Genomic DNA, 20,258 nt, shown 5'->3' with positions numbered 1-20,258 from the left:
CTGAAACGCTCTCACACACACTACTGAAATGCTCTCACACACACTACTGAAACGCTCTCACACACACTACTGAAACGCTCTCACACACACTACTGAAATGCTCTCACACACACTAGTGAAATTTTAGCTCTCACACACACTACTGAAACGCTCTCACACACACTACTGAAACGCTCTCACACACTACTGAAATGCTCTCACACACACTACTGAAACGCTCTCACACACACTACTGAAACGCTCTCACACACACTACTGAAACGCTCTCACACACACTACTGAAATGCTCTCACACACACTACTGAAACGCTCTCACACACACTACTGAAATTTTACCTCTCACACACACTACTAAAACGCTCTCACACACACAACTGAAATGCTCTCACACACACTAGTGAAATTTTAGCTCTCACACACACTACTGAAACGCTCTCACACACACTACTGAAATGCTCTCACACACACTACTGAAACGCTCTCACACACACTACTGAAACGCTCTCACACACACTACTGAAACGCTCTCACACACACTACTGAAATTTTACCTCTCACACACACTACTGAAACGTTCTCACACACACTACTGAAATGCTCTCACACACACTACTGAAAATCCAAGGCATTTCAGTTGAACAGGAAGGCATTTCAGTTAAACAGGAAGGCGTTTCAGTTGAACAGGAAGGCATTTCAGTTAAACAGGAAGGCGTTTCAGTTGAACAGGAAGGCATTTCAGTTAAACAGGAAGGCGTTTCAGTTGAACAGGAAGGCATTTCAGTTAAACAGGAAGGCGTTTCAGTTAAACAGGAAGGCGTTTCAGTTAAACAGGAAGGCATTTCAGTTGAACAGGAAGGAGTTTTAGATGAACAGGAAGTTGTGTCCAGACCAGGAAAGTGAAGGAAAAAGTGGTACACTTCAAACCACTACACAGATGTCTACTCAGCAACCTGCTAGTAGCCTAAGTGAAGCAGCCGCATTACTCAACAGTATATTATCCTCAGCAGAGACCATCAGAACTTTGTCAAATGCCACAGTCGTGGGGCAGCAACCTGTTGCAAGTACCAGTGTGGACGGACTGGATAGTCACTTAACATTAGGGGCGGGTTTTTATAATCGATTCATCGATTAAAATCGATTCTGGCTTGGATAACGTAAAATCGATTCATTAAAATCCTGAATCGATTTTTTAATATAAATTTATTTTGTCCAAAATGCCAGAATCTCTGGTGACATCTCACAAAATTTCAAGAACCACCAAACAGTTAAGACAGTAAATGAGAGCAGGAACACGGATTCTGCACATAGACTTAAACACACAGCGCAACCCGCGGATCAGAATCAGTTAGATGTCGCCTTTCTCACAGTCGGGGCTGAAAGCCGACAGCTCGCTGATTCTGATCTGTCGGCGGGTCCGCGTTTTGTGTTCACGCCCTTTATGCGCCGATTCTAAAGCTGTTAGTTTGATCTCTCTCCAAACAATATTGACCAAACCAGCAGCAAAAGAAGATCCAAACGCTTCACATAAAATCGTCATGAATTCACTCTGACTTTTACTGTTTTGCTTCCACCGCGATGCACAGCTCTCTCTCTCTCTCTCTCTCCCCCCCTCTCTCTCTCTCTCTCTGTACTTCAAGAACAGTTTCCCTTTCGTCATTATTCGCTTGCTTGTTACGCACAAGTCTACTGTTGTTTACAGCGCTGTCGGCCGCTGTTTTTTTCCCTTTTACATTCTTCCGAAAAGAAAACCTCATTTCTGCTGTTCAATACTGAACAAATTTAAACTTTTTAAAATTATTCAAAATGCAAAACGTTTAACGTGTCTCTAATAAAACTGCTGTAACTTCAGAGGTGATGTTCATATGTTGATTAATGGTTTTCTTTCGTTTTTGATGTACTGCAGAATATTTTTATAAATCCCAGGCCAGGAAAACCTTCATGTTTTTCTGTGTTTTATCTTCAGCTACTTTGACACAAAGGCATCTGCTGTGATGCTTACACCTGTGATAAAGTCTTGCGTGTGTCAGCTTCCTTTTTATTGATACAAAAATATGTAAATGTACTGATCTGAATTATAATATTTCTGACTGTCAAAATTTCCCAGATTTAAATCGAATCGAATTAAATCGAATCGTGGATCGAATCGATTCGGGACCTTGTGAATCGGAATTGAATCGATTCTAGAAATCAGTGACGATACCCAGCCCTACTTAACATCCCTCTTTCCCTCACGTCAACGTAGCAGCTTGCCCATGCCAGCGACATCTACAGTCAGGAGAGAATGTGCACCTGCACCACGTTATCAAACTCGGCAATGCTTTGGCAGCTGGACATCAGGCACCAGAAGAAAAAGGTAGTTACAAAGTTTAATGAGTTTGTATTCACTTGCCTGAAATGGGGCCATATGTAATAGTCTGATATTTAATAATATACTGCAGGGCTCGCAAAATCGCTAGCCCGACGTCCTGGGGCTAGCGATTTTTCCAGGCTACCAAAATCTATCTCTGCCCTGCCCGTCGGGCTATCGTAGGAAGGAAAGATATATGTCTATGCTTTTGCATTCTTTCGGAAATGTAGCTGGGTAATTATGTCATTGGCATCGGTGAGCCACTGTCAATATGTGACATATTGAAATCGCGTTTGAATTTGCGCTTGTTTTTTGCTTTCACTTTGCAATTATGTGTTATGCAACTGTGTATAGAGAGCGACAGTACTGATTGGTGAGTGATGATAATTTGCGCACCAATTCCTCTGACATCGTCTTATCAATCGTTAGCTTACTATGCAAACATGACAAGTGAAATCTCCCGCAGCTTAAACATGTGAGAGGTTGATTGCGCAGAGAATCGCTGAGCGTTATGTGTGTGTGTGTGTGTGTGTGTGTGTGTGTGTGTGTGTGTGTGTGTGTGTGTGTGTGTGTGTAAAAGCAGCAGGATTTATATTTTAGTTCTGCTGAGCCAAATAAGACAGGTCAGGGTGAAGAAGTGACAGCCAAAGAAAAACTTACCACAAAACGGAAAAGTTATGACAAATCAGACTATAAGGCAAAAAGAAAGTGCAGCTTTATGGTTTCATGGACAAAATAATTTCTGTGGCTGCAATGACGAGCTAAATAACCAGGGCTGCACATAAGTGGTCCGCAGGTGCGCATTCGCTGTCAAAACAAAAGACACGCACAAGATAAGAAGTTGCAACGCGTGTTTGCGTACATAGGATTTTCTGGAGGAGGACAGACATTTGTTTAGAACTCTTAAAGATGTCGAAGAAGCTCCTTTAAGCAATTACTTTGGTTTTCCTCCACCTCCAAAGAAATGTCAGAAGGAGTCCGAACCACAAAAGAAGCACGTATTCTCGGAAAAGTATAAAAAAAAGTATATAAAATTAACCCTTATGTTTGCCTAACTACAACAATTTTGTCTATGAAAGCATTCTGTGTAGGGGTTTGGATAGTGTTCTGCTGTCTGCATCTCAGTATTATTAGTTATCACTTGCTGTTGTTTATGGTATCTAATATTTATATTTCAGAGCTATGGCCCAGCAGCATGACCATTTCAACAAAGATGTTATACTACTTCCAACTCCATCATGGGGAGTAGTGTGCAAACAAGGTTCAAAATTATGGTTACACAAACATGGGCACATCCTCAGTGCTTTTGAATTCCAGAAGACCTGGGACAACCAAACTGTCGTGAAACACCTCAAGGAAAGCTTTGGTGAACGCCTTCCAGAGGATGTCAGGTAAAATACTATTGTTTATTGTTACTGTGTGTATTCATGTAATGACTTGTACTTAAAGATAATATACCAAAGTAAAGAAGTTTAAAATATCATTCATCATTATAAAAACATATGACTATACCAGTAGAATTTAAGTCATAAAAGCATACACACAAACAGAACAATATATAATAAAATATTTAACTAATACTTAAAATATTTAACTAATTAGCAATTGCTGTTGTCCCTATTTATTTTTTGTAGCCTCGAGTTTCTAATGGCTTGTGGCAATAAGCTGGTGTCTCCAAAGCTCCAAGTTGGTCAGGAGCTGAATGGGATGCTGATCCTAAAGGTTTTTAAAACCAAAGCCCTCTATGTAAGGCCATCAAGGACACTTTTAGTAAGTTACTAAAAGAATGAAAAGTAATCATGATTTGGGAAAAAACATGTCAACAATTGGGCTTCTAACAAAATAGAATATATTTATTTAAAACAAGTGTTTGGGAGCAATCAATATGGATATTTCTTATTTTAATCTTTTTAAGATAAGCTATAATTACTTGCTTTTGATATATGTTTTTGGTCTTTTTCTGTTGAAGAGTGAATCAGATGAAGACAAAGATCCTTCCCACATCAGCTCCAAATCAGCATTAAGCAGTTGTGCAACTGATAAGGACAGTGACAATGATTGTTTTGAAGTTGATAGTTCAAAAATCCAACAAGACATGAGCAGCCAAGTCACTACAAGGTTAAGAAGTCATGTTAAAGGTGATAACCCTGGCACTAGCAGTGATGAAGAAGATGATACTGGGACCAACTGTATTCGAAGGAGTGTTGGTAAAAGGCAACGAGCAAAGCAAGGAAGTGATGGGAACAGCATTTGTGATGAAGGCTACATGGCAAGAAGTGATGACAAACCTAGCACAAGCAGTCACAGCAGAGATTTCAATGCAAGAAGTGAAGACATCCCTGCCATGAGCGTTAATGATGAAGATTATTCTTCATATTTAACTCTCGTGGCATCGCTTTCTGGCGATTCTTCAGATGATGAGGATTTAAATCAAGCTATAATTGCGAGCTTGGAGAATCAGATGTGAGTAACAAACATACAGAATTTGAGTTTGAGACATAATTTGGGCTTTCCAGAATTGTCAAATCAATATAAACCTTTAAAGCTTTAACTCTCTATGATCAGTGTGACACATATTCTCAAATTCTGTAACATGACTACATGGCTGATATATTTTATTTTCTGTTTTATTTTCTTTTTTTAGTGCAGAAAAAGTCCCTGTTCAAGAGATACTGCTGGAACTATCAAGCAAAATTAGCACAAAACAGCAGTGCAAATTTAATATAAATCGCTCTGCTGTGTGGGAGGGAGCCTTGCGTGGTTTTCAAAGGCTATCTTATGATCCCAACTTGATGATCTGTGTGAAATTCTCAGATGATATGGGGAAAAATGAGGAAGGGGTTGATTTAGGTGGGCCAAGGAGGGAATTCTTGAGACTATTGATGGACACCATTGCCAGGTCAGCCATGTTTGAGGGGAAAGAAAACTGCAAGAACTTGGCTCTTGACAGTACTGGTAATTACCTATTTTTCTAAGATTAATAGTGGGAACTGTTTAACTGATATTTATTTTTACAGGCAACATTACTGACAATTTTGCTTTTCCTTTTATTCTGTTGCTTTGCAGCTCTCAGAGGGGACTGGTACTACATCTCTGGGAGAGCCATTGCAGTGAGCTTGGTACATGGTGGTCCACCACCTAACTTTCTGTCACCAACAGTATTTTCCCTTCTGGTTGGAAATTCAGCAAATCCAGCCCTGGAAGACATAGCTGACCTGGAACTCTTTGAAAAAGTCCGAAAGGTCTCTATATGTTTATTTTATAAATCTTATAGTGAATTGAAAATAGTTTGTGTTCCAGTTTTCTTTTGCAGGGAATGTTTATCCGGATCAGTCTGGCCATTGCTGAATGCCAAGTTTTTATATTTTGCTGCTATATTAAACTAAGATTCAGTAGATAAGGGTAGACGAAAGAGTATATTTTATCATTTTTTAAGCACATTGTAAACATATTAAAAAAATATGTGTAGTCATTTGACTTCCAATGTACGCGCGGGCATATTGTGATTGTGTAGACCACTGGTGGCTGGGTTCCTTCTAATAGGTTATAAGACTACTGAGTAACTTCCATAACAAGCCCTTCCTCTGCTCTTTGTGATGCTAGATATCTCAAAGTACAACCCTTGAGGACCTTGAAAAGTCAAAAGAACCTCTGCTTGATTACTTGGCCAATGCAGGATGCCTGAGGCCTATGCGTTCACTAAGAGACAGGGATCTGCTGGTACATGATATTGTCATGTTTCAGGTCATCCACAGGGTTCAAGGTCCATTTCAAAGGTATTTTGGTATTCTGTGTTTTTCAGATTAATTAAAATGTGATAAAAATCTTACCTATTAATCAAAATGGCCAGTTAATAACCTAGTATAACTGATTGTGCCAAATTGATAATATACAATTAACTTAGAAGCATGAAATTGCAGAATTATTGAATAAAATTTCTTTGTGCTGTTTATCCAGATTTTGTGAAGGTCTGAAAACTCTTGGGGTTCTCGAGAAAATGAGGAGGCATCCAGACAGTTTTCGCCCTCTGTTCTGCTATGAGCCACATATGCTGACTGCTGACCAGGTGGATGATCTTTTCAACATTCATCTATCTCCAGAAGGAAGCAACAGAAGAGCTGCTGAGGAGACAGTTGTTACCTTCTGGAGAGACTATCTCCAAGATGCAGAAGGTAATTGTCACTTTAGTGCACAATAAATAGATGTAACGATTTATAGGTTAGCATTTCTGAAATCTTTATTTTAAATAACATACTCATATAACAATAACACCACATTACCCTCTTGGTTGTAGTAACATTTTTACATAGTTCTTTGAGACTATTGAAAGATGAAAAGCATGCTCTATAGTCATTGCAATAACAGTCATTAAGATTCTTGCTTTAGATTTGTACTCACTGACAATTTATGTTGGCCAAATGAAATAACCTTTTAACACTTTTTTCCTTCTCTGTTTTATGCAGAAGAAGAAGGACCTTCCAAATTACAGAAGATATTGGCCTTTGCAACTGGAGCAACTGCGGTGCCACCTATTGGCTTTTCCCCAGCACCCTCGATTGAGTTCATTCATAGAGGAGACGATGACTTCTCTTCTACACCAATTTTCCCTCTTGCCAACACGTGTGTTAACTGCATTAGGCTGCCACTGCATGTTTCATACCAGCTGTTCAAGGAGAAGTTTGATTTTGCATTAGGTAACACTTACGGCTTTGGCAGGGTATGAACACATTATGCTGGAGGAGTTTGCGTGTTTCTCTTTTGTATTGGTCTCTCTTTTGATTCAAAGTGAGTATTGAGTATTAACTTGTTAAGGTTTTAATATTTCCAAATTTACCTGCTTCAGTCAAATTGATGTTTTAAGACATCAATTTGTCTTAAGACATCAATTTGTCTTAAAACATCAGTCAAATTGATGTTTTAAGACATCAATTTGACAAGAAGTGATTGTTCTTCAGGATTCATACAGGTAGATACCAATTGTTTAACAGCACGTCAGAAGTTAATTTAGATTGTTGAGTTTGAATATACAAAATTTGTGTCACTTTACTCATTTCATGTGTATGTCCATCGGTTTTTGATTTGGTTGTCTTTGTGTCTGTTTATTCTTCTGCCTGTGTCAGTTTCTGTTTGACAACAGAGCTGTCATTTTATCATTTTAAAGAAAATGGTTTCAATATGTTAGTTTCGATCACATATGTTTTCTGAAATGTTTTTTTTTATATATCTTTTTTTTATTTTTTGCAAAATATTTTATTTAATGTAGAAGGTGTAAAAGTGAAGAAAACACATCTATTCCATGATTTCCATCATTTTCTAATGGATTCACTTGTTGAATTATGTTCATTGCAGTCTCATTTATGTTGATGTCAATAGCTGGAATATTGACATTATTGTTTGTTTGAAGTTCTGGTAATGGCCCTTCTTCATCAACGCCATAATAGTTATCAACATGAAAAATGTCATTTATAAACGACAGGATTCCCACATTGTTTGTGACACCTGTATGCCACAGCTGAAGAGGGGTCTGTCCTCCTTGTGTAGAGAGACCATGGTTGTTCCACTGATTGACAAATTCTGTTAATGCTCTTTCAATCCTTGGCAAATAAACATAATGCAGACAAAAAAGATGTAGCTCATTCAGTGAATCCAACATACCCTGTTCTTCCATAAAGTTAAAGATATTTATAAAGTGTCTTGATACAACTCTGTTGAGTTCTGCCCACAGTCTTTCAATTCTTTGGTTATGCACTGAAACACCTGTAATAACACTGCCTACTCCTCTTCTCTGTAACATAAAACGAGCAACCTGTATATTTTCCATACCATGATCACACCTGACCCTTAAGGGCAAACCAAAGTTTTGTATTCCTTCCAAAAATAATGACAAGACACTTGAGGCTCTGTTATTGGATAAGCAACGTAAGTATATGATAGTTCGGCTGAAGCCATCAACACAGCCATGCAGGACCAAGCGCCATCTAATCAATTTGTGGTTGCCGTCAAAATGCCTGTTGAGAGATCAGAAAGCATTACTACAGTTCCACATGTTTGTTCATATTATTTAGTAGTGAATTCCTGACCCTGTACTTAAACAAAAACTAGAGGTTTCATTTTGTACATTTACTTCAACAACAGCACACCTCTGTCTCTCACACACACACACATACACACAGTGGCATAAAATGTCTTTTTCCACACTACGTTTACCTGGCACAATTGATGTTAGAGATTAAAATTGTGATGTAAAATAAAGGATTAAACAACTCAACAGTATATACATTAGACAACATCTAAATTGATGTACTATGAATCCCCCAAATATTTAACATACTTATATCAATTTCAGTTTTTTTGGTTATTGTTATTTTTTTATTATTATTATCTTATGCTGATCATATAGATTAACTTCAGTAATGTTTTGAATGAAGGACCATTAATTTTGATGTATTGTGTTAATACTTTTAAACACAAGGCCTGATCATTTGTTTCAAACCAGTGAACTTACCATAAGTGGTTGGGGGCCTGAACACTATAGATCCTTCGCCTTATCGCATGACGACGTCTAAATGCACGTCCAATAGGATCCACTTCCTGTAGACTTTGTCTGACCCTCCAACGTTGAACTCTTAAGCCACGAGATCTCAGACTTCCAAGAATGTATACTTCCCCTGCATTTGGAGTGTTCTGTAGGATATCCGTCACAAGGCCATTCAGTTCTTGATTTGAAATATCCACATAGCTTAATGGCTCAACTCCCAAAGTTTGTCTGTGTCTGTACAGGGTTCTTCGACTTATTCCAAAGCATGATGCAATTCTCTGCCATGTCATACCAATGGAAACAAAGTGAGAAATCTGTTCAGCAGATATAGTGTATCGTGGCCGACCTGGATGACCACTCAAGGTGGTTGGGGGTAACAATCTGTGGGTCACATAAGCAGATCTCTGTCTAGCATCATATTCATGTAGCAAGCTGCAAAAGCATCTATACAAGGATTGTAGTAGGTTGGTGGCAACCCTATTATTGGGATCATATCGAGATACAGCAGCAAGAAATTCTGATAGAGTTCGTGTATGATCATCTAGCTCTCTATAAAGCCACTCTTGTCTGATATTGTCCGAATTTTCATTTTGGAGCGCCCCAATACATTGCAGAGCACAAGTAAAAAATCTTTCAACATCTTCTTCATTGGTTCTCACCTCAAAAAACAAAGAAAGTATGTAAAAAATGACAAGGATCTGATGTAATTTCATTGTAGATGAGGTACTGTCAGACACAGTCTTTCCAGATTATACGGGCAGCTAGCATAGCCAGGATGCCCCGACTTGTTGCAATAGGCTGCTACCCTACAACAATGTTTGGATAGTCACTGATGAAGGCAAAATATTTTTCAATTATACCTCTAACAGACTGTTGTCGACGTCACCGCGGTGTTAGCTGTGCATTAATGTGTTATTTGTTTTTCCTCACCTTCCTGTGCAGCTAAAATGCCTTCCTGTTCAATTGAAATCCTCTTGGTTTTCATTAGTGTGTGTGAGAGCGTTTCAGTAGTGTGTGTGAGAGCGTTTCAGTAGTGTGTGTGAGAGCGATTCAGTAGTGTGTGTGAGAGCGTTTCAGTAGTGTGTGTGAGAGGTAAAATTTCAGTAGTGTGTGTGAGAGCGTTTCAGTAGTGTGTGTGAGAGCATTTCAGTAGTGTGTGTGAGAGCGTTTCAGTAGTGTGTGTGAGAGCGTTTCAGTAGTGTGTGTGAGAGCATTTCAGTAGTGTGTGTGAGAGCGTTTCAGTAGTGTGTGTGAGAGGTAAAATTTCAGTAGTGTGTGTGAGAGCGTTTCAGTAGTGTGTGTGAGAGCATTTCAGTAGTGTGTGTGAGAGCATTTCAGTAGTGTGTGTGAGAGCGTTTCAGTAGTGTGTGTGAGAGGTAAAATTTCAGTAGTGTGTGTGAGAGCGTTTCAGTAGTGTGTGTGAGAGCATTTCAGTAGTGTGTGTGAGAGCGTTTCAGTAGTGTGTGAGAGGTAAAATTTCAGTAGTGTGTGTGAGAGCGTTTCAGTAGTGTGTGTGAGAGCGTTTCAGTAGTGTGTGTGAGAGCATTTCAGTAGTGTGTGTGAGAGCGTTTCAGTAGTGTGTGTGAGAGCATTTCAGTAGTGTGTGTGAGAGCGTTTCAGTAGTGTGTGTGAGAGCATTTCAGTAGTGTGTGTGAGAGGTAAAATTTCAGTAGTGTGTGTGAGAGCGTTTCAGTAGTGTGTGTGAGAGCATTTCAGTAGTGTGTGTGAGAGCGTTTCAGTAGTGTGTGTGAGAGCGTTTCAGTAGTGTGTGTGAGAGGTAAAATTTCAGTAGTGTGTGTGAGAGCGTTTCAGTAGTGTGTGTGAGAGCATTTCAGTAGTGTGTGTGAGAGCGTTTCAGTAGTGTGTGTGAGAGCGTTTCAGTAGTGTGTGTGAGAGCATTTCAGTAGTGTGTGTGAGAGGTAAAATTTCAGTAGTGTGTGTGAGAGCGTTTCAGTAGTGTGTGTGAGAGCGTTTCAGTAGTGTGTGTGAGAGCATTTCAGTAGTGTGTGTGAGAGCGTTTCAGTAGTGTGTGTGAGAGCGTTTCAGTAGTGTGTGTGAGAGCTAAAATTTCACTAGTGTGTGTGAGAGCATTTCAGTTGTGTGTGTGAGAGCGTTTTAGTAATAATGTCCCTTACGGCACCTCATAGAATTGCGCAGAAAACTCGCAAAGTGTTTGCAACCACTCACTTGCAGAATGTGTGCAGGAAGTCTGCTTGTTAGGACATTCTTCGGGGGATTGTAAAGAGGGCTTTGCTAAGATTAGCGCGTTCGTGCTTTTTCACGTGAAAGCACCTTTATAAGGCCTTATTGTGGCACAGACTGTGGGTGGCTACGCTGCAGGAAAACGACTCGTCTTCTTTGCAAAGTCTAATTTGTGTGCTTCATCATGGCAACATATACGTTACCGGAGGGATTCACAGAGTTTGACATGTTTACATTCGGTTCAGCACTCCTTGTTGGCGGTAAGTGAAGCGCGCTGTATGGTTATACAAGAAGGAAGGACCCAGATAACCATGAATAAATTTGGAAGAGCTGTATTTTTAGCGGGATTCCTTGTTTTTGTTTGTTGGGGGGGTAATGCTTGGAGATGAGTTAGATGAGTTAGATGTTACCAAAACTACTTAAATTGCATTTTGTTTGTTTGCACACTTTGTGGGCCAAAAAACCAATAAGATCGGCCATGCAGACAAATACAGCTAGAGGTTAAATGTGAAACCAAATAATAGAAACGTAATTTATTCTTTGTTTTCACTTTTAGGGATGCTGGGATTCTTCCTCAATGCCATCAGCATCCTTTCTTTCCTCAGGGTGAGGGAGATGCGCAATCCCAGCAACTTCCTGGTGTTCAACCTTGCTGTAGCTGACCTCAGTTTGAATATTAATGGACTCACTGCAGCCTATGCAAGCTATCTCAGGTAACAAACAGGGCATGCTCTGTTAGAAATGTATTTTCTGGCCTTCTACAGTCACTTTATATCTGAATCTTTCAGCAGAAGTTTTCATATTAAGCTGTCCAGCACAAGCTGACTAAGTCTCGGGGTTTCATAATAAAATCCACAATCTACTTTGTTCACATTTGGCAAGAAAATATGTTGAAAGTGACCAAACAGCCCAAAGTTTATAAAACTTAATGTGCACTGATGTTGTGAGACATTTCCAGCTTGACCTATTAAGAAAGCTGATTTTTCCTTAAAATTATTATGTAAAGTGTTACACAAGACAGTTGTTTTTGTACAAACTACAGTGGGGGGTTTTAATTAATACATTTATTTAAGTAAAATCAACTTGGTTTTTGCATTTCTCTTCTCATTTTTTGCTTATTGTAAAAATGTCCACGTGTTTAATTGGAATCCAGTTATCAAGCTAACCACTTTTTCAAATTTTAGAATCAATTGTTTAAGTTTAAGTGGGATCATTTGTAAGTACACCTTCATGAACCCAGCAGCCCACTGCACTCGTAGTGTCACAGCTATCATAAAATGAAGTTAAACTTTATTTAGTTTGTGCAGTTGAACATAATGAAACACAAAAACAACAACTTATTATGATACAGATGTGTATACTGACCCATCATATGATATTTCATATGCTTGTTGTCTGCTGCTTTTAATATGTGGCAAAGCATCCATCCATTCACAATTCAAAGACTTCTCCTTCTAGAGAATCGATCCTATTTTAGTGACACGTGCATACAACGATAACCTATTGATGCTTCACCCAAATTCTGCTCAAGGTCAGAGACACATTTGGTGTTACATTGGGACTTTTCCCTTTTCACAACATAAGCTTTATGGATTTTATTTACAGTTTGAATTTAGTGTGCACAAAATGATAAAGAAAACTGCATGAAATACCAAATGAGGTGATAGCTTGACTTTTTGCTTTGCCTCACATGTGCCCTACATGGTGATAATGACGTTATTGTTCATAATTATGGAGGGAGTGATCCTACTGGTTGACTCCCAGTTAGGGCCTTTCTGTCACCACTGTCTTAACATCAGTGATATGGTCACATATATTTATGCCGTTTACTGAATGGCGATGGTTACTGCTGACCATGTAGTCATAACACTCCTCAACTTAAACACTTTTATTTTGTGTTGATCTACATTAATATGTCCTGTATATGACTATTTGTGAAACTTTTTGACTTCTTTCAATTTAAATTCTCATTAGAGAACTCAATGACGAAAAAACTTTTTGTGCTTCACAAATTACAACAACCTATGAATTATGATGGGTTGTGATCAGAATAGCCTCCACATCAATGAGTTTCTGGTTATTTTATTTTATTTTATTGAGCTGTATACCTTTATACCTAAGCACTTTGTTTTTATATATAAGTTTGTGTAACTTTAGGTGCATTTTTCTGCAAGTTGTAGTATGACACATGTTTCTTTGTCTTCTTCAGATACTGGCCATTTGGTCAAGATGGTTGTGCCTATCATGGTTTCCAGGGGATGATATCCATACTGGCATCCATCAGTTTCTTAGCTGCAATCGCTTGGGACAGATATCACCAGTACTGCACCAGTGAGTAAAGGCACTACAAATAGGTGTTCAAAATGTTAGTTAATGCAGTTTTATACACAATTGAAATGAGATATTCAGAGAAAGTCAGTCTTAAAAAAAACTGAAACATGCATATTTTATCTGCCCCTGGGAAATGGTATAACTTTTTATTTATTCATTTTTTGTTTCATGTTGGGCAGGGGATAAGCCGCTTTATAAGCCGCTTTGTAAACCATGTGGAGCAACTCTTAAACGTTTACATTTTATATTTCTTCATGTTTTTGTCAACTGAATCGACTTTATATTTTGTCGGCGATAACCTTGTGATATTTAGTCAACTTAAAATAAAAGCATTTCGATTCCCAAAATAAGACTAAAACTAAGTTATGCTCACGTCAAAAGTTTGTGACTAAAACTAAATCAGATTTTTCTGTTAAAAAATGAACACTGTGTAGGACAGAAGCTTTTCTGGACCACATCTATCATGATCAGCAGCATCATCTGGATTCTCTCCATCTTCTGGTCTGCTGTTCCTCTACTGGGATGGGGCGTCTATGACTTTGAGCCCATGAGGACGTGCTGCACGCTGGACTACACCAAAGGGGACAGGTAAATGTGTAAATATTAAAAGATAATCTTACCATGAACAATAGTTTTCTGTTTTCATACCTGCCAGTTCACATGGAAAACGGGTACATAGACTTTTACAGCTGTTGTTGTTGTTCATGGTTGTTTTTCTAACAGGGACTACATCACCTACATGCTAAGTCTGGTGGTGCTCTACCTGATGCTCCCAGCTTTTAACATGTACTCGTGTTATGATTTGATCTACAAGCATTTCAAGAAGATCCATCACCACCGGGTAATACATGCTGCAGTCTTACTAAAAATCATTGTGTATTAGCACATCCAATTGTGCCTTCAAAATATTTTGTTTTGTTAAGTATTGGACAGTCGTACAAAAGAGTCTGATCACTGGCTGTGTAGAAGAAAGCAGCTTAAATGTTATTCTGCTCTAATCAAAGGGGCTCTAATCAAACCACGAGTTTAAGAAGATTAATTTTACGCATAATGAAACACAACCTTTAAACCTGCTGGTGAGTGCTTTTCTTTTTCTTCTTTATTTTATTTAATCTTTAACAGGCTTATTATTTCTCCATTCTTCTATTTGCATGCCACTCTTTATTGTAGTTTTTTTATGCTGAGCATAGAAGTGAGACCGGTTGCAATATTAGGGCCACTGTAGGTAAAAATAGTCATTATTATTATTAAAGCACTCAGGTACAAAAGGATAATAAACTCAGGCAAAAAAGTAATTTCCAAGAATAAGGTTATGAATAAAATAAAATAAAAACAGGGCAATTTACAGAGGAAAAGTCAAGAAAAACATTCTCTGAAAAAATATTCTGTATTTATTTATTTTTTCTGTTAATTTCCAAAATTGTATTATTTTGCTTAAAGTCCACAGACAATGAACTGAAGCAAAGTTGTAAAGAAGAAAATCCTCCAAAAATGTGAGATAATGATTCATTTGTATAGAAAATGAAAATTATGGCTTGATAAAGGCACGGCACTTATCTTAGACAGCAGTCTAAGCAAATAAGCCCAGATTTCCCTCACCTTAGCCACTTCCTCCTGCCCATCTAGGGGTATTAAGCCCAGAAAACCTCACCTAGGAGGTGTCCGGGAGGCATCCTAGTCTGCCCAAACCACCTCAACCGGCTCCCTTTGATGTGGAGGTGCTGCGGCTCTATTCCAAATCCCTGTTGAATGATCAAGCTCCTCACCAACCCTGAGAGAAAGCTCAGATGGCAGCCCTGGCATTGTCCAACACTAATCAGAATTAAGTCCGACTTACACTTGGTCAGCATTCTGGTGGAGTGCTGGAGAGGGTTTCACCAAGGGACTCTAAGAAAGCTGGGCCCTCTGAACTGTCATTTGGCATATAGGCACAAACAACGGTCTGGATCTAATCTAAACCCCAAAACACAGGCAGCAAAAAACAGGGATACAAGTATAAAAAACAACATTAAGCCTGACCATAGCTTCTCACCGAAACTCCAGAATGGAACAGAGTCAAACCCCTCAGTGAGAAGGAAACTGGTTCCATACCCCAAGTTGTACGTTGAGTGAGTCAGACTATATCTATATCAGCTTGGACTCGTCCCTCATAAGTGAGGTGATATTGAATCTACCACAAACCAGTTTTGGAAGCCAGGGATCAGAGTACCAGGACCTCTGCTCTGACTGCCAGTCAATCCACTAAGCACTGAACACCTCCTGTGGGTGGTCAACAGGAGGATGGACCTATGTTGCTTTTTCAAGCTGACACCAGCTGGGCCCCATGGCTTAAGGCCTGGCCATCAGACAATTGTCCTCGAGACTGTACCCCAGGCCTGGCTCCAGGGTAAGACCCCAGTAACTCTATCCCAGGCAGAGAGCACTGGACCCCTGGATTGTTACGCTGCATAGGTTATGTGTACCACTGTTTTGTCATAGGTAAGGAGTCAGACAATCTGCCATGGCAGACCTTACCAGAGCAAATTGCCCCAACCACATAGCTCCTAGATCAATGGGAAACATAAACCCCTCCACCGTGATAAGGTGGCGATTCATGCAGGGGATCTCAAAAAGATGGCAATCTGAAAAGCAACCCATGTAAGGCTCTGAGTTGGTTTCCATCCTATTCAAGTGTGATCTGTTGTCTATTAATTATTCATCCAGCAGTTATGCCACATTCTAACCTTGTGTTGACCACATACTTTTGGTCACGAAACCACTGAAGTGCATCTCTACTTCATCTCTTGTTTCAGCAACTACACACAAGCTTGATAAGATCATTATCACTATCATTATTAGACTAATTGTGACACACTCTTTCTGTTTTTGAAGCCTTGTTGTATGTAACACAATGGATTTTATTTTACAGTTTAACACCAGTTTGCCTGTGAGGGTACTGCTGATGTGCTGGGGCCCATATGTCATCATGTGTGTCTATGCCTGCTTTGACAATGTGAAGCTCATCTCTCCAAAGCTAAGAATGGTATGTATTTATTTTGTTTTTTGCAACCTAACACTATGTGAAAATGAAACAGTTAAACACCTCTTTCTTCTTCTTATTGTTGACTTTTAGTTTAACAGTTTCTTAGTTGCAGTTTCAGTCATCATTCTTGTGACTTATTCCACAAGCAAGACAATGAAAGGAGTCAATCATTTTAATGTCACACTTGCCATAGTATGTGAGACAACTTAAACCTTTGCTTTTTTGTGTGCCTTTTCCCTTGTAGATGCTTCCAGTTATTGCAAAGACAAATCCTATATTTAACGCTCTCCTCTACTCATTTGGAAATGAGTTCTACCGAGGGGGAGTTTGGCATTTCCTCACTGGACAGAAGATTGTTGAACCAGATATTAAGAAGTCAAAGTAAAAGAAAACCCAGTAAAATCGGGCAAAAATCCAAGATCATCAACTGCTTTCATGATAGGTTCCTCATTCAAACGTAGTAGGATGTTTTGAAATAAACATTGCCAGGTCAGAGATGTACAGTTGTGTTATTTTCATATTTCATATTTGTACAGTACATGACATTACAGGACGGTCTGTTTGCTTGGAGCCACCATACCTCATGTTGGACTTAGCTCAATCAACAAAAAAACATGCTGCAGGTAATCTGACCATTTTAAATGTTCATGCATTCTTTCTTTCAGCAGCTTGACTTTAACCTGCACTGCTCAAGCATCCACGTGAATCCAGTGACAATAAACACAGATGTTGCTCCTCTTCTGCTGTTTGCGCTTTCTATTTTAATCCGATTAATGGAGATGCTTGTAAGCAAGAAGCCTAATTGCTGCAAGCAGAAATGTGCCTTTTATCACATGTCAGTGTCAAATCTAAAGTATTTTAATAAGCAGATTATTTAATAGTGGTTTTGTTTTGTAGACAGCTAAATAATACAGCCCCTCTGTACAGTGAGGAAATATTTACTGTGTTAAGCCCGTTGCGCAATTAAGCTCCTTCTTAGGCGACGTGGACTTAATCTCATTTCAGGTACTTGTCTAAATTAGGAAATGCATACACTAAACTACACAGAGTTTGGTAGCGTTTTGTCTTCATTTCATATTAACTTACACTGAGCTAAATTTGATGACATATTCAGTTATATTTAAACATATTTAACAATTTTGTTTTTACTTTTCAGTGCGCCGAATAGTTCTAAAACAAATGCTGTAGTTTTTTTAGTAAATAGGCAAACGTTTGCATTTTCTGTCTGCATGCACATGAATAGATGCTTCAGAGCAGGAACACAGTTACCCTTAAGCTATATTGGCTTAGCAATAGATTTTGGATTTTTAACTGTTTTACAGTTTTTCCTACTAATAAGGAACCTCCTTTACTGTCATTCATACTACATCAAAGTAATTAAGTAATAGATAAACAATAACAAAACACAAAAAAACGTTTTTATCGCAATCTACTAAAGAAATTTATGTTAAGCTTTAGAGTAAATTTAGATTTAGCTTTTTCTGTCATTTTAGACATGCTCACAGATGTCAGCATTTCTTTATTGTGTAGAAAAACTTGAGTTGTACTGCTGAAATTGCACTTCTTTTTCTTGGATTAAATTGGATTAAATGTCTATATAAACTTTTTTACACTGACAAATAGAGGGGTTTCCCTGCTTCGGCCCACTTCAATTCAATTCAATTTTATTTATATAACGCCAAATCACAACAAAAGTCGCCTCAAGGCGCTTCAGATCAAAGTGGGCTATATGTGGCCCACGATGTAAAAAGAGTTTGCCATTTCTGCTGTAGAAGAAACAACTCCAGCTCTGATGCTAAATGTATCCACAGCAGAAATAATCCACTGTGAGACGATCCTTGTCACACTAACCTCCGAGGTGTGACGTTGTTGCCCGCAGGCTGGTCGTAAGGGGATTAAATTCTCTCACCATCAATGGCAGCCTTCTTTAAGGGAGAAGGACTCAGCCTAATGAGCAACAGTGAAGCAGTCCTGAAATTAGACTGTTGGCTGCTTAAATTAGAATGATGAACCCCTGCATTTAAATGTTGAATTGCATGAAGTCATAGCCCTGATCATTTTTACCCCAGTAAGGCATCTCTTAAAGTTGCTTTGTCTTTGTGAGTTTGTATTTTTTTCTGTATCTTTTCTTGAATGTAAAAATGTGACAAGTGGGGATAAAAGTAAGTTGAAAAGCTTGAGCAGGGGGGAAAAAAATGCATCGCCTAATCAGAAGCTGCCTCGGGAATGCTGTTATGCAGCCTGCTCATTAGCATCGGATTTCCTTCCAGTATATGAGCAAGCTCTGCTCATTAGGAGGAGTTAAATATTTGGCACAATCATGTCCTTCCTCCAACGTCTCCTGCTGCGATCAGGACTTTTCTTGAGAAAGATTAAAGAACTAAAAGATCAGCATCAAGTTCTTAGAAACAGTTGGCTGATTGTGTGTGTGTGGTCTAGTGATCTAATTTGGTCAGAGCTGTAGATAGACACTGTGGTAATAGCAGAAAGTTCACAGGAAGAAAGTAGAACCTGTCACAGACAGATAAAGCCTGACTGAGCCTTCCCCCAAAACAAATAAGCGATTACAACCCTTTTCATCCAATAGAAACGTTAAGATTTGGGATCCACCCACCAGGCAAGCTGAAGGTTAATAGAAAATAGAGGTGTGCTAAATTTATTACTCTTCACAGACAATGTTAGAAAACAGAATGATGCCTGTCCTTATTTGGCAGCTTTCTCTAATATAAGGATGAGGATAATAATAACTTCAATTAAAATAAATAAATAAATAAATAAATACATCCCTAGAAAATAAAAGTCCAAGATGTTTAAAGAAGAGCCTTAAAAATCTACTGTGTGCCATTTATATTTGGCTGGAAAAATAAATTAGGTCACTAAAATACAGAGGATATCACTGATTTAACATTATCTTCAGTTCTAAAAAACACTTATTGACCTACCACGTCAACACCAATCAATTGTAGGCTTGTTTAAGGAAAAAGCGTCATAACTTCCAGTGTTGTAATCACTTGTGAAGATTGTTCTTTTGCATGCTTCAAAAGAACCTCAGTTTGTTACATGCCCTCCCCTACTCTTCTATCCTAGTTTAAATTGGCACAATAGTGTTTAATTCCGAAACAGCAAGCCGATATAATGGAAGTGTATCATTCCAAAAGCATTTATTTGTGCAGCTGAATTAAATTGGTGAAAACATTTTGAAGAATTTTGGTCGAAGAACACTCGCTTTGCTAAACGGCCCTAAAATATCTAAAAACAGGAAAAGTGAGTGATGCAAAAATCATCTTTGAAGTTTAGCCACAAGGGGCGGCTGAGTGAAAACACTATTTGTAAAACCTCCAGAGACACTATATGGACCTAGCTGGTGAAGTCCTGCATGTTTACAGCATTAATACTGAGCATGTGTTTACTCATGTAAGAGACAAAGGTGAAAGCTGCCTATCAAAGAAGAAAGCCAAAGGGCAACTAAACCCTCCATTAAATATTACACACTACAGTCCAGAGGTCAGATCATATCAGTGGAAGGAAGCACGTTAGATGGTAAAACCCAAGCTCTGATGCTTGGCTTAGTGTTACATAATACTATCTGTTCATAATAGTTTCTCGGTCACAAGTGTTATCATAAATTTTGATGCCATTAGACCACGAACTGTGTCAAAGATGTGACATATCTGAAGTGGATTTTTCATGCAATGATTTTTAAAGAATTAGATCACGCCTGTGTCACTAGGCATCTAGAAAACCTTGCCCCTAGTCTCATCCATTAAGCCTCTCTGTTGTACTGTCTTCACGTCAGAGGCCGAGTCATCATCCATAAT

At 38.7% G+C, this 20,258-nt stretch overlaps 2 protein-coding genes across 5 annotated transcripts; both read left to right on the top strand.

Annotated features, from left to right (window-relative positions):
- Positions 1-1,642: 1,642 nt before the first annotated feature.
- On the top strand, positions 1,643-8,650 carry LOC309712285 (G2/M phase-specific E3 ubiquitin-protein ligase-like). 4 transcript variants are annotated; one of them, XM_082542970.1, is made up of 9 exons: positions 1,643-2,353; positions 3,526-3,738; positions 3,982-4,093; positions 4,317-4,810; positions 4,992-5,302; positions 5,414-5,589; positions 5,951-6,123; positions 6,305-6,519; positions 6,811-8,650. In XM_082542970.1, the coding sequence occupies exons 1-9, from the start codon at positions 2,253-2,255 to the stop codon at positions 7,068-7,070; spliced, it is 2,055 nt and encodes a 684-aa protein (XP_082399096.1). In that variant the 5' UTR covers positions 1,643-2,252; the 3' UTR covers positions 7,071-8,650. The 4 variants fall into 4 exon arrangements, with proteins under 4 accessions (XP_082399096.1, XP_082399098.1, XP_082399095.1 ...); XM_082542972.1 differs by having other exon boundaries at positions 3,982-4,117; positions 5,414-5,466; XM_082542969.1 differs by having other exon boundaries at positions 3,982-4,117.
- Positions 8,651-11,036: 2,386 nt separating this feature from the next.
- rgrb (retinal G protein coupled receptor b) lies at positions 11,037-17,179 on the top strand. Its single transcript, XM_082543393.1, has 7 exons — positions 11,037-11,347; positions 11,644-11,800; positions 13,297-13,418; positions 13,853-14,006; positions 14,142-14,259; positions 16,327-16,440; positions 16,685-17,179. Exons 1-7 carry the CDS (start codon positions 11,272-11,274, stop codon positions 16,823-16,825), a joined length of 882 nt encoding a protein of 293 aa, XP_082399519.1. The 5' UTR covers positions 11,037-11,271; the 3' UTR covers positions 16,826-17,179.
- The last annotated feature ends 3,079 nt before the right edge of the window (positions 17,180-20,258 follow it).

Source organism: Aulonocara stuartgranti (assembly GCF_965226115.1).
Source record: "Aulonocara stuartgranti genome assembly, chromosome: 8".
NCBI classification, from domain to species: Eukaryota; Metazoa; Chordata; class Actinopteri; order Cichliformes; family Cichlidae; genus Aulonocara; species Aulonocara stuartgranti.
The sequence above is the reverse complement of the archived record's forward strand: the minus strand, read 5'-3'. Positions and strand labels throughout refer to the sequence as shown.